Source organism: Grampus griseus (assembly GCF_964374135.1).
Source record: "Grampus griseus genome assembly, chromosome: 13".
Taxonomy (NCBI): domain Eukaryota; kingdom Metazoa; phylum Chordata; class Mammalia; order Artiodactyla; family Delphinidae; genus Grampus; species Grampus griseus.
Genome location: NC_139007.1, coordinates 81090782 through 81105141, shown reverse-complemented (window position 1 = coordinate 81105141; position 14360 = coordinate 81090782). Strand labels below are relative to the sequence as shown.

The 14360-nt window shown below is 50.2% G+C and overlaps 1 protein-coding gene across 2 annotated transcripts in view; it reads right to left on the bottom strand.

Annotated features, from left to right (window-relative positions):
* The window catches only part of LOC309831573 (solute carrier family 22 member 1), a 31301-nt gene that overhangs the window by 4541 nt on the left and 12400 nt on the right, over positions 1-14360 (bottom strand). For both annotated transcript variants that reach the window (XM_082668812.1, XM_082668811.1), the window contains exons 4-8: positions 13158-13326; positions 11868-11982; positions 11524-11630; positions 8163-8377; positions 4721-4829 (exon numbers count right to left, since the gene is read on the bottom strand). In XM_082668812.1, the coding sequence (XP_082524938.1) occupies positions 4721-4829; positions 8163-8377; positions 11524-11630; positions 11868-11982; positions 13158-13326 (715 nt within the window). The remainder of the gene's footprint in view (positions 1-4720; positions 4830-8162; positions 8378-11523; positions 11631-11867; positions 11983-13157; positions 13327-14360) is intronic.

Here is a 14360-nt window from a genome sequence, read left to right as displayed (position 1 = left end):
TGCCCTGTGTACCTTTTCATCTGGCTGTTTCTATCCTTTATAATAAACCAGTAAATGTAAGTGCTTCCCTGAGTTCTGTGAGCCATTACAGTAAGTTACTGAACTCAAGGAGGGGGTCACGGGAATCTGATTTATAGCCAGTGGTCAGAAGTGTAGGTGTACAATGCGGGGCTTGCAACTAGCATCTAAAGTAAGGGCAGTCATGTGGGACGAAGCCTTAACCTGTGAAGTCTGCACTAATTCCAGGTAGTTAATGTCAGAATTGGATTGTAAGAATTGTTTGGAGATTGGAGAATTGGTTGGTGTCATTAGAGTTCTTTCTTTCACATAGAGGGACAGGGAAGGATAAAGAGAGGATATTAAGAAATGGAGGACAAAGAAAGCCAGAGGGGAAATGTAAGGAAACTGTCTACTTGAAATGACCTCCCTCTTCATCCCTGACAATAGTCTTTGCTCTGAAATCTACTCTGTCTTATAGGAATATAGCCACTCTGGCTTTCTTTTTATGAGTGTTCACGTGGAATATCTTTTCCATACTTCTACTTTTAAACTATCTCTGCCCTTAAATTTAAAGTTAGTTTCTTATAGACAGCATACAGTTGGGTCTTTTTTTTGCCAACCTGATATCATTTTCCTTATCTCTGAAAGACTTTTACATTTCTTGTAGTACAGGTCTGCTTGCGACGAACTTGTTCAGCTTTTATATATCTGAAAAAGGTTTTATTTTCCATCCATTTTTTGAAAGTTTATTTTTTGATGAGTCAAGAATTCTAGGTTGACAGTTTTTCTTTCAGTACATCAAAGATGTTGTTCTACCACCTTCTTGTTTGCATTGTTTCCAATGAGAAATCTACTGGCCTTATTATCTTTGTTCCTTTTTCTGATGTCTTTTTTCTCTGACTGCTTTTTAAGGTTTCTGTGATGTGCCTTTCTTGATGTTGTGTGTGTGTGTTCTGGGTCAGTTTGTTCTGTTACACGGCATATGCCACTCCAAATTATAAATCCAAGCATTCTTTTATTTTCAGACATTTTCTTCAAGTTTTTTTTTTTTCTTGAAGTTCTTTTGTTTCATTATTTCAATTATCTTCTGGGGAACATATGTTTAAACATGATCTCTAAGCCTTTTAAATTCTGTTTATTTCAATCTTACTTTGCAATTCTTAGGCCTGTCTTGCCTTTACTATATCAGTTCTCCTTTGTAATGCTTTCAAAGTAGTTTTCATTTGTCAAATATTTTAATTTTTCTTTTTGTTTTTTTTAGCCTGAGCTGACTTCATCTATTGTCTTATCACATAGTCTCCCAAGAACTTGCATCTCTGCTTTACACTCTTTTTTTTTTTTTTTTTTTTTTTGCGGTACGCGGGCCTCTCACTGTTGTGGCCTCTCCCATTGCGGGGGCACAGGCTCCGGATGCGCAGGCTCAGCGGCCATGGCTCACTGGTCCAGCCGCTCCACGGCATGTGGGATCTCCCCGGACTGGGGCACGAACCCGTGTCCCCTGCATCGGCAGGCGGACTCTCAACCACTGCGCCACCAGGGAAGCCCTACACTCTTATTTTATAGAGATGATTGATTCATTAATATTTTGCATTTAGCTGTAGTATATTTGGCCACACTTTTTATTTGCTTTCTGACAATATTTATCCCTGTGCATTTTCTTCATTTGCCATTTGCTTTTCCTCTTCCTTTCCCCCTTTCATCTCATGATATATTTGTATAGCTCCTGGGCAAGTTACTTTTTAAGTTATTCTTCTTCTTTTAGTACTATGATTTCTTTCTGTATCAGCTATTTTAGAAGGATTTGTGGGGAGGGGCACGTTCTAGGCTACTAGACGTTTTCTTTCTGACCAGGGTTGTCTGTGTTTAGATGCATTGGCCTCTCTTATCCCTAGTCTACAGGGGCTGACAGTACAGGACTTCTCACCCTGCAGGGTCTCTCTCTTCCACCCCACCTCACAGCACACTGCTCCCTCAAAGGTTCCTGAATGTTCTCCCACAGCCTTGCCCTCCCTGGCTCATCTCCAGCCACACAACACCCAGGGGAGGAAGCACATGCCCCCAGCCCTGCATCCTCCCTGTTATTGCAGCAAGGGCTTGTGGGTTAGACCCTTCAATGTACACTTCCTGCTTTGGAAAACCACTGGCCTTGTCTCCAATTTGCTGTCACAGGGAGCTTCCCTGGAGTCTTCCAGACCCTCTTAGACTCACTGCATTAGGCAGCCCTTCTTGTTCACTATTGTCTTTCAGGGTCATCCTAGTTTCAAAAATGGCATTTGCATTTTTTTTTCTTCTGTTTCTCATTCTTCTAATAGCATTAGTGTGATTTCCAAGAGGAGGAAAAAAAGACACCCTTATTTTTTTTTACAATTTTAAGAAAATAAGTCTTAAAAAGAGAGAAAAATTTGACAAGCACACAGACGCTAGACAAAGTGAAGAACTAGGCCCCTTCTTTAAAGTTCATACATCTGTGATACTTCATTCGTTCATCCTACAAGCACCAGGTGACTGGTTAGTATAGCTATAGAACAGTGTCAGAAGGTACAGAGAGGTATGACATGTAGTTCCTGCTTTCAAGGAGCTCATAATATAGTGATGAGGTAAAAGCAGGAGGATGATTTTCAACACAAGGCAGAGCGTACTGATGCCAAAAGAATGTTCTTGACAATATATGTTGCAGACAGTTAGAAGGAGGATGCCGTTCAACTCTAAAGCCTCCTATGAATAAGAAGCAGGGTCAAAATGGTTTACCTAGAAACTCTTTGCACTTGAAGTGCTTGTAAAGTAATAATCCCTTTTTTCCAATTTCAATTTGATTCAACTGATTGAAAATATCGAAACTTTCATGAGTGCCTTACTTTTGTGTGTGGTGTGTGTGGATCAAGTTTGTTATTTCTGAACACCGGACCTCCCTTCCTAATTACTGAGAATCCTCATCAGACTGCCTCTCTGCACAAACAGTCAAGGGCTCCTTGAGGACATGTCACTTGGCCTTCTTCCACCCAGCGCCAGGCGCTCAGTACCTTAGGCAGTTTACATTCTGAGTCAGTCCCCTGGGTCCAGTGGCCATGACAATGGAATTGTTTGGCCCGGCTATTTTAGACTCGGCTCAGAACTGCCAGATGTAGGTTTTTCTCCTTCATTTGTCTTCGTCTCTTTGTACTCATTCCAAGCAACCTTTTCCAGATGAGGATATGAGAGACGGCCTTTTAATGAAGGGATGGGCAGGAGAGAGGAAAGAGTGAATCAGAGTCACCCTTGTGTCTTCTGGCGTAGGGAGGGGTTCTGAGAGCTGTCCCGCTGTCAGAGGGGGATATGGGGAGCTGGAATATTTCTTAGGCTTCACTGGTCTGATGACATGGGGAGAAGAAACAATTTATACAGAGGAAAAACGAGTTTAAGGAAATCTGCCAAATTCTAACAAAGATCAGAATTAAAGCTTTAAATAAAGTGGTTAATTACTTTTACAATAAAAATGCTCTTCATTTGGGGCTTCCCTGGTGGCGCAGTGGTTGAGAGTCCGCCTGCCAATGCAGGGGACACGGGTTCGTGCCCCGGTCCAGGAGGATCCCACATGCCGCGGAGCGGCTGGGCCCGTGAGCCATGGCTGCTGAGCCTGCGCGTCCGGAGCCTTTGGAGGTGATGGAAATGTCTCTATATTACATCGACTGTGATGGTGGTGAAACGAGTATAATCAACACTAATCAAACTGTACCTTTTAGGGGGAATTTTGCTCTAAGAAAATTCTACTTCAACAAACCTGGCTTTAAGCAATGAGTCATCTAAGCCTGTTGCTATGTTTACAGAGTCATCATGGGAAAAGCATCAGCTTCAAGGTCAGAAAGAAGTGGGTTCTTGGTTGCCAAGAGGGTGAGGGGGTGGGGGAAGGATAGTCTGGGAGTTTGGGATTAGCAGATGCAAACTATTATATACAGAATGGATAAACAACAAGGTCCTACTGTACAGCACAGGTAACTATATTCAATATCCTGTGATAAACCATAATGGGAAAGAATATGAAAAAGAATATATATACATATTATGCATAACTGAATCACTTTGTTGTACAGCAGAAATTAACACAACATTGTAAATCAACTATACTTCAATGAAAGAAAGAGAGAGAGAGAAAGGAAGGAAGAAAGGGAGGAAGGAAGGAAGGAAGGGGGAGGGAGAGAAAGAAAGAAAGAAAGTGGGTTCTTGTCTGGGCCCTGCCACTTTCTAGCTGTGTGACTCTTGGAAGGTCTCTTTCTCTTTGTAAACCTCAGTTTTCTCATATGTAAAATGGGGATCACAATGGTATTATAGGATGACCCGCAGCCCATGTCTGGCAATGCTCTGTCACCGTACAAATATGAACTGCTCTTAAGCAACTTATGTCCAGAGGTGTCAGTGGAGCTGCGGAAGTTTAGACAACTGGTCGGCGCTAAGGACAGGGCTGCACCTCAGCCTCCCACGCGCCGCGCAGGGCTCTCTCCTCTGTGCCAGATGCCTTTCTCTTGCACTTGCCCTCCGTACAGGGCACGATGCGACCCTTAGTCCACGGAACCTGTGCATTTCACCTTCTCTACCAGGTTAGGCGAGGGCCCCGTCTTTGATGCCCAGCCCCCATCTCAGTATCAGACAATCCACCCTTGGGGCATCTTGGCGGATGGTACTCACCGAGCCTGGCTGGCCCACAGCTCTGCCAGCGGCCACCCAGCCCACACCACCGTGCACTCACCTGAGGAACGTAGGGTACAACTCAGCATTCACCAGGCACACCATCTGGAACGCGAGGGTGATTCCCATTCGGCCAACACAAGCTACCACGATATTCAACCAGTGCAGATCTGGAGAAGAAACACACAGAGGGCGTGGAGAGCAAGTGAGGACTGTGCCCGTGGAGTTGCCGGGAAAAGCCGTGATCGGAACCTTGGACTTCAGAGCTGGAAGGGCCGGAAAGATTGTCTTATCTGACCCCTCCATTGTGGATACGTAAAATGAGTCCTGAAAGGTTTCGGGACTTGATGATGACGCATGAGGGGAGGCCCCGCTGGGCAGAGGGACGAATGTGCTTTTCGAATCTCAGCTCGGCCTTCCGTCAGCGGTGGGACCTGGCAAATGCTTTACTTCTTCTTTTTTTTTTTTAATCAATTAATTTATTTATATTTTGGCTGTGTTGGGTAGTTGTAGCTGTGGCTCATGGGCTCTAGAGCGCAGGTTCAGCAGTTGTGGCTCACGGGCTTAGTTGCTCCGCAGCATGTGGGATCTTCCCGGACCAGGGCTCGAACCCGTGTCCCCTGCATTGACAGGCGGATTCTTAACCACTGCACCACCAGGGAAGCCCACGATTTACTTCTTCATGCTTCAGTCTCCTCAGTTGTAAAATGGGAATAATTTTACCCAGCTCGTAGGTTGTTGTGAGATGTAGAGATAATACGTGTCGGATGTGCACCGTGACCACGCCATCAGTGTTGGCTTTTTAATTATCGTGGATACTGTGGTTGCTGGCACGGTGCCTGAAATATAATAGGTCCTCAACAGCATGGTTCTCTCGGGCAGAAGTCCTGGGGCTGGTAGACCAGATTTCTCATCCTCAGTCGAGTGTTCATTTCCCAACACATTTTTAACCCAAACACCTTTCAGAACAGTCTGAGAACATGAGGAAAGCGAACCCTCGTCTCCTCCCAGGAGACTGCTCTCGGTTCTTGATTAGCTGGAGGTACCGGAAGCCCTCTCCTTCCCGGGGCACCATCATCCACTTCACTTGGTTGGTAGGTGTTTACCCGAGCCCTAAACCACCAGTGGCTTCTGAGACAGGCCAGCTCACCAGCAAAACCTCTGGGGTCACAGACAGCGTGTCATCTTGGCCCTTGTCCCCACGAGCCGGCTACCCATGGAAGGTATGCTTCCTTCACTCTGCCAGCATGAGGCTCCCGGGAGAGCAGACCCGGTGGCCCTAAGACCCAGACAGCCCAGGGCCGTCATAGTCTCTCCAGGTCTCAGCTGCCCTCCGCCTGCTGGAGAACCCAAGTCAAGCCTTTAGTGAGGGACCACACCTCCCAGCTCCCAAAAGATAGAAGATAAAGGAATTCACTCAGAAATCTAGAGGGGGGCCCTTGTCACAAATTCTGTGGCCTTTGATCGATTTGGCAAGATGCTCCACTGGACATGCACAGCATCCCTGCCCTCAGAGACCTGCCCTGCCTCTGTCAGGGCCCGGGCCCCTCTCCTCAGCAGCCAGAGGGCCCAGTTAGAGCCACAGTCCGGCCGCGTAGCCGCCCTGTGCAGAGACAGGTGGTTTCCTTCCATGATCGGGATAAAACCCACGCTGGCATCTCCTGCTAACCCCTGACCTCACTCTGCCTGTCCTCGCCCCCACCTGCCCAGCCCCGGTCACAAGGGTCCCGCCGCTCCTCCTCCAGTGCCAGCTCTCCCCATCCACGGGGTCCTCGCTCTTGCTGCTCCCCTGCCTGCAAAGCTCCTTCCCCAGATGCTTACGTGGCTCGTCCCCACTTCATTCAGGTTTCCTAAGGCCACCTGTGACCACCAGACAAAGAATTATCGCCTCGTCCCTCTCCCTCCTTCTCTTTTTCATCTAGAACATAAGCTCCACAAAACAGAAACTTTCTCTGCTTTGCTCACATCTGAGATCCTAGGGCCGAGGTGCTGCTACATCGAGTGCATAGAAGTGACTGAAATATTTCCTTGCTGCGGGGGGGTGGGTGGCAGTGAAGGTTTATCATCTAATGTGATGGGGACTAAATGGGGGCAAGCGGAGAGGGCGGGCACTGGGAGGAGGGTCCTGCGGGGGGCGCAGGACAGAGGGGGTGATGCCTGAGTCCCCTCTCAGCTTAGGAATCACCTAAGGTTTATCCCTGAGGTGATAAACAGTCTCGACCTCAGGCTCCCTCTCAGCACTCCATGCTGTGACTAAAAAATAAAAATAAAAAGCTGCCCATTCATTCCATTTTACCAGGATTCCAGAAAAAGAGAGATGGGGAGAGAATGGGTAAGATCGATTTCAGATGCACTCTGCCTCTTTTACTGCCTTCTTTGTTCTCTCTCCACAAAAGGAGGGAGAAAAAAACTTGAGTTACCTTTTCCCATCTCTTTAAATTTCCAGCCTGATCTATAGAACCTGGTTCTTGAGAATACAGATTTTACAGGACGTTTCCCGTAATATCCTATCCAAAAGCCTGCCCAAACGACTCAAACCAATGAGCTCAGAGCACAAGCAATAAAAACTGAGAAAATAGCAAATCTGCCTTCGTATTTTTTTAACATTTCCAAAAGTAACAGATGAGAAAGGCAATTTATGTACTTAAATTAAAACCACCCAAATGAATCTCCTTTGGCTTATCTTGGATTGCTAAGAATTATGGAGTAAAGCACACGGGCACCAAAATGGCTGGTTAGAAAGGCCAGCATACCAAGCATTGGTGAGGACGTGCAGCCATGGGAATGCTCACGCATCGCGGTGGGAGCGTGAATTGGTCCAACCGCATGGAAAGCTGTCTGGCTATATCTGCTAAAACTAACATACATCCCCCTCATAGCAAGGGAAATGACTGTCCACGAAAAGATGTGCCCGAATGTTCACTGCAGCCTTAATCCCAATAGGCAGACACTGGAGGCCACACAACTGTCAATCAACAGTGGCGTGGATATATAGTGGGGTATTCATACACTGGGATGCCTCACGATAAGGAAGAAGTTCAAACTTCACTCTCGTGACAACGTGGATGAACCTCGTGGACGTAAGGATGAGCAAATGAAGTGAGGCCACACAGAGCACGCGTGGTATGGTTCCGTTTGTATGAAGTTCAAGAACAGTCAACATTAATCTGCAGTGGCAGAGACCAGGGTAGTGGTGACCCACGCAGGGGTGGTGAATACTGACGGTCAAGGAGGGTGAGGAAACCTTCCGAGATGTTGGCAATGTTCTTTACCTTTTCGTAGGTCGTGGTGCCCAGACATACACTCATGTAAAAATTCACTGGCTTGAACACTTATAATGGGCTCATTGTACGTATGTTATACCTCAACGTAAATGTTTTAAAAAATGATTCTAGACTCGGGTAATGCCTTGTCTTTGTGTCTGTGCCAGAGGCTCATGAAAGAGTTAACACACTATTCCCACAATTCAATGACCCGGAAGATGATGAAAGTGGACCACTCACCGTGTGAGATAAAGATCATGAGGAAGCAGGCTGCCCCCACCACCAGATTGGACCCAGCCAGCGGGTAGAGGCAGCCGAAGCGCTCAATGGTGACGAGGATGATGAAGGCCGCCGGGAATTCGACCAGAGCCGAGTAGAAGAAATCCAGATAGAGGTTCCCGCCGGTGACGCCCATGTGCATGATGAGGCCCTGGTAGAGTACGGAGCTGGTGAGCCTGAGCAGGGAGGAGAGGCCGGGTCAAAGGCAAGCTCCTCGGAGGAGGGGAGATTTAGGATTCTGGCTGGGAGGATAAAGGACACCGCGAGCTGGGTGTAGAATGTTCTAGAGCGATATGAGAAGAGGGGGATCAAAATCAAGAAAGGGGCCCTTGAGGGGCCCTCGATGAGACCCTCCTTTCACAATTTATGGGAGGGTGTGACTTACAGGATAGGTTCCCGTTTTCGAGAAATGGCAAACAATGGTAGCTACTGTTTACCGCGCACCTGGGTGCTGGCCCTGCCCTGAGCACTGCATATGCCCTACCTCATCAGATGCTCCAATGGCCTCCAAGGGGACGGGCAGGAGAAGGCAGTGGTGAGTGAGCAGTTTCAGGAATCAGACTGCTGTATGAGCTGTGTGGTCTTAAGTAAGTTAACTAACCTCTCTGCGCCTCAATTCCTTCAGCTGTGAATTTGGGTTGTCTTGAGAATTCATTGAGGTAATGGACAAGACGTGCTCAGTATAGTTCCGGGCACAGAGTGGGCACTCAGTGAAGATGAGATTTTACTGCTGTCATTGTTGTCTCTCCAAGGGCAAGGACCCAGAACACACCAGGGTGGAGAAGTCGGCCAAGTCTTTCCAGCTCCACAGTGGTCCTCCCTCCACACATCACACCATCTTTAACAGGCACTATCCCCTTACTCTTTTTACCTCATTTCCCGCTGCACGACCCCTTCATCCATATTGGAGGAAAGAATAGCAGTGTCACAGAAAATGGCACACAGACCGATGGGGACCAGCACAGCCACTCCCACTCAGGGGGGAATTCAGAGAGTCCCATGTGTCACTTTTGGTCAAACTACATAATTTTGGAACGTTGAATGATTCTACCGGTACAGCTGTTCCTCACTATCCTTTGGGGATTGGTTCCAGGAGCCCCCGGGATACCAAGATCCAAGGATGCTTAAGACCCTTGTATAAATTGGCGTAGTATTTGCATAGAACTTATGCACATCCTCCCGTATACTTGAAATCATCTCTAAATAACTTATTATACCTAATATAATGTAAATGCTATGTAAATAGTTGCTAGCATGCAGCAAATTCAAGTTTTGCTTTTGGGGACTCTCTGGAATTTTTTTCAGATATTTTTGATCTGCAGTTGGGTGAATGCCCAGAGGCAGAACCTGCAGATGTGGGGGGTCGACTGTATTCACACTGTGAGAAGAGATTTAGGTGGATAAGAAATTATTTTCTTATAGAAATGCCAATTGCCCATCAGCTCCAAAACTGAGATCACAGCGTATGTTTCTCATTACTATACCCCCTGGTTTTATAAAGCTGCACCCAGAGAAGCATGGGATGCTTTTGTTTCTAGTCCTAAATTATTCCTGGTTGAACCAAAGGGTCAAGAATACAAGAGGACTTCCCTGGTGGTCCAGTGGTTAAGAATCCGGCTTCCAATGCAGAGGACGCAGGTTCGATCCCTGATCGGGGAACTGAGATCCCACCTGCTGCGGGGCAACTAAGCCCACGCGCCACAGCTACTGAGCCCACTTATCCTGCATGCTGTAACAAAGATCCTGTGTGCCACAACTAAGACCCGACGCAGCCAAATAAATAAATATTTTTTTAAATGTAAATTAAAAAAGAAAAAGAATACAAGAAGGAAGGCCCTGGCAGCAACTCAGTGAGTTAAGATGAGCCCGGTAGGGTCCTCCATGCTGGTTAGCTTAGCCGGTTAAACGGGAACGGTCACCTTTAACCCACAAAGAGACTGATTCAAGAGAAAGGAATGGAGAACCCTGAATTTTCTGTCCAAAAAGACCCCCAAAAAACAAACAAAAAACTAGCAACAGTTAACAAATGTGCAGGGCTGCCATCTCTTGGCAGGACCCGCGAATTGCATGCACACATTAAAACACACAGCAATTTGTAGTTGTCAGGCATAAGCCCTTTATACATATTATCTCATTAATTCTTCCAACAGGCCTGTGAGTAGGTCCTATCATTACATCCACTGGCTGATGAGGAAACTGAGTCACAGAGATCACGAAGCTGCCTGACAGTCACACAGCCAGGAAGTGATGGGCACCCCTCCCGAGATGCTGTGATGAATGGAGTGGATGGGGGGGCGGGGAGGAGGGGAGGGGACAGCAGGAGAAGGGGTCCAGGGGCCAGGGCGCGTGAGGCCTTGTAGGAAGGAATCTGGTTTTCTTCTCGGTGGACTAGGAAGCCGGTGAGGATGTGGACGAGGGGGTGACCCGGGCCGTGACCTTTGCCTGCTTTGTGAGCAGTTCCTGGGGGGACAGGAGTGGGGGCAGACCACCAGCGAGGAGGCTGCCGCAACAACACGGACGAGAGATCACGACACTCCCAGGGGGACCTGAGAGAGCAGGTGACGGGGAATGGCAGAGTCTCAGTATATTTGCAAGACAGAGCAGAATCTGCCCAAGGATTGCGTGGAGGAGCGTAAGACAGCAGAGGGGACAAAACCACCACCTTGACAGGAGTGCTTAGGGGATGGAAGTGGGCCGTGGAGTAACATAGGAGGGGAGCAAGCCTTCCTATCTGCAGCGTCCCGGGCCTCCACACCGAAGAGACATTGCTGAGTCGAATACTGAGCATCATGAGAAATGCACCAGGCACCCGGGGTGTTTGCAGAGGCCCATCACGTAGCGGGCACAGGACTCCTGGGCCTGCCCGGAGACACGGTGACCGGGGCTGCCGGGACAGGGTCAGGTTAGCCTGGCATCTAAGGAACCTGGGATGGACTCTGTGGAACAGTGGTCATTCATTCAACCTTCAGCAAGTAATTACTGAGGGTGCCAGGGGCTGCCCTCTTAGTTGGAACCCTGATTTCATGGAAGGGCACACAAGGGCAGGGCAGCAGAGCGACTCCAGTGGAAGGGAAGCCCAGGGTGCAGCTACTCAGCCCCGGCATTCGGGGAGTAACTGAACAACCTCCCTCGTGCTGAGGAGAAAGCCCTGATGTCGGGAGCTGACCCGGCGCCCCTTGAGGAAAGAGCGCGGAGACCCCGTCTCCAGGTAGCTACCTGGGAGGTGGATGCAGCCCTGGGGGTGTGCCGGGGGTACATGGGTGAATCTGGATGTGAGTTTCCTAATCCCTAAACCCTTTCCTAAACCCTAAAGGGCCCTTACCACAGGTACATCAGGATGAAGGTGTGCTTCCTCAGGTGCGGCGTGCGGAACAGGTCTACAAACGAGGGGCTCAGCTTTTCAGTGACATCCTCTTTGAGAGACAGCATCTAGGAAGGAGTCAGGGCGTCAGCTGCACCCAAGCTGCCGTGAGCAGGAAACGCCATCAGGGTCCCCTTTCCCGGCCCCCGCCCCAAGGTCGGTCCTCGCATGGCTGCCCGCCACACCCATCACCCCAAATGTCACCAGTGCCCTCTTGCCTCCCAAGGCAGCCCCACAGGCATGCTCTAAGTGATAAATGCAACCCAAAGTTCAGTGACGGGAGAAACCCGCTGCTGGGCTGTCACCTTGAGGTCGGCAGGGGGCAATTTCCCATTCTTCTGGGCTATGTGGTCCATTATCTTTACTGCTTGAGTGTTTCTCTTTTGTGATAACAGCCATCGGGGAGACTCGGGCACAAACCTGTGGACACACATCATCACTACGTCTCATTTTCCGCGGAGCTCATCTGATGTTAAGCCCCGATCAGGGGCTCACGCTGGGACTGTGATTCCTCAAGCGTCTGGTGGACGAGCATCTGGGGCCACTGTGTGCTGGCCCAGAGCCCACACAGGAGCTCTGTGAGTCACTCGTGGTCTTAGTGCCACCTGCTAGGATTGACGGACCAGAAGAGAACCATCGCTTCCTATGTAGCCTTCATCCGGTGGGGCGGGGGTCCCATTCTCTCCTGGAAGCCAGCAGCCCTTCTCCCCACCCCAGGAAATCTCTCACACGTAACACATGCTCCACATGCCCCACCCCTTGCGATACAGCCGCTGCCTCCTCGTAAGACAGGGGCTGTGGAACATGTCTCAAAATATTTCCAAAACAAAATAAACTATAGTCACTTTTTTTTTAGCATCAAGTACACCATGGTGTTTATTTTAAATGGGACAGGGATGTTATAAAGTCAAAGATTGGGAATCTCTGGTCATCTGAAAACACACAGGTATAGTCTCACCCAGCCCGGCCATCGGGACTCAGCCAGGGGGTCCCGTCACTGGAGGGCTCCTTGTTTCACACTGACAAGGAGGGAGCAGGCTCTTCCCGGACGGGAGTGTGCTTAGAGCCGCAGGTTTGAGAAACTGGGTGGACTCGATGCCTCCCACGGATAAGATCTGCCCTCAGCAAAACGGTGACGAAAGCTGCATGGACGCGATCGTTCTCTCCACAAACCTCTCTGCTACCACGCCCCCCCCACCGACCCCCACTTCCCTCCCCCACAATAAAAACTCAGCTGTCTAGTTGCCCCTCCCTTCACCCTGCCAAGGGCTGACAGCTAATAAGATTAACAGCTCACTTGAACGGGTTTTGTTCCTAACGGTTTAATGTGCACACTCCCCAAAGATCCTTTCATCCCTTCATTCACTCGACAGACAGCAGATGCCTCCTTTGTGACTCGGCGCCCTTCTGTCTGACTCGTAGCATCCCAGCCTCTATCTTGGGGACGCGAGTTGAAAGAAGCTCTATTTGAGGGCAGCGCCCCCGGGGGAATGTGACAGAGCTCCCCAAACGGCACAGATGGCTGTAAGCCCCAGGCCTGCGGGTAGGGCCGCCCTGGCCGCCGGGAAGACGGGGTCCCCGCGAGGACACAGTACCAGTAGCACAGCGGGAGGAGGAAGGTGGGCAGAGACACGGCCAGCTGCAGCCAGCGCCAGTGAGGGACCGCGTAGGCCAGCCCGGAGAGCAGCACGAGCCCCACCGTGAACGCCACCTGGTAGAGGATCGCCACCGTTCTTCTGTAGCCCAAGCCCACGAATTCTGTGACTGAAACAGGAGAAGCGTCACTGGTGAGCTCCACCGAGAAGAGAAGCCAGGGCGGCGCGCCCCCGCCTCCTCCGTGCGCCTCCGGGGCTCCTTCCCCAAACGCCCTTCCGTCTCCTCCCCACGAGGCCCAGTCCTTTAGTCCCGGCTCTCCTGCAGCCGCCCCTTTTGGAAACCCCCCATCTGCCGTCTGGAGTTCTCCTTTTCACGCGGCAGGATTCAGTCTGCCGGGCTCTCTTCCCCGGAGCCTTCCTCCCATCGGCTCCAGGCCGAGCTGGACTATTTTCCACGACCCCCGGGAGCGCTCGTCAATTTCACGACGGTCTTTGCGTGCCCGCCAGGGACCTGGGCGTGTTGTGGGTGTTTGGATGTATCGTGAGCTCAGTCGGCAGAGTCCTGCCCTCCTAAGCCCGCATTCTCGTGAGAGATGGTGGACGACACACACAAGTGAGAAGTCACAGCCGGTCATAACGCGCTGCGCGCTGTGCGGAGAGAGAAGGTAGATGGCCCGAGGGGATTCAGGAGGGTCCAGGGTGGAGGGGGTGCAGATTTTCAGAGAGCAGTGGGGTGGAGCTCGTGCATGACATTTGAGCCAAGACCTGCAAGAGTTGAGGGAGTTTAGCCAAACACAGAAGGGCGAAGCGAGTTCCAGGCAGAGGAAACAGCAGCGCGGTGGCCCTGTGGACGAGGACCCCGTCAGTGGGGCAATGCGCCCTCCTGGGGGGCCTCACAGGCTTGCCCAGAACATTGGCTTCCACTGCGGGAAACGCAGAGCCGCCGCGGCCCAGGGGTGACGCGATCCCACGTCTATTAAAGACTCGCTGTGCTGCTGCCTGTAGGTGCCACAGGGAGACCACCGTGGAGGTGAGGTGACGCTGGTGTCTGGGAGCCGTGCAGACAGCGGAGGAGTGAGATGATGGGGTTCCGGAGGGATTTTGAAAGTAAAGGGGACAGCAGGGCTGGGGAGGGGGGCATAGGTGGGACAGACTGGGGGATGGGGGAGCACAGTCTCCTGGGTCCTGCCACGTTGAGGGGTC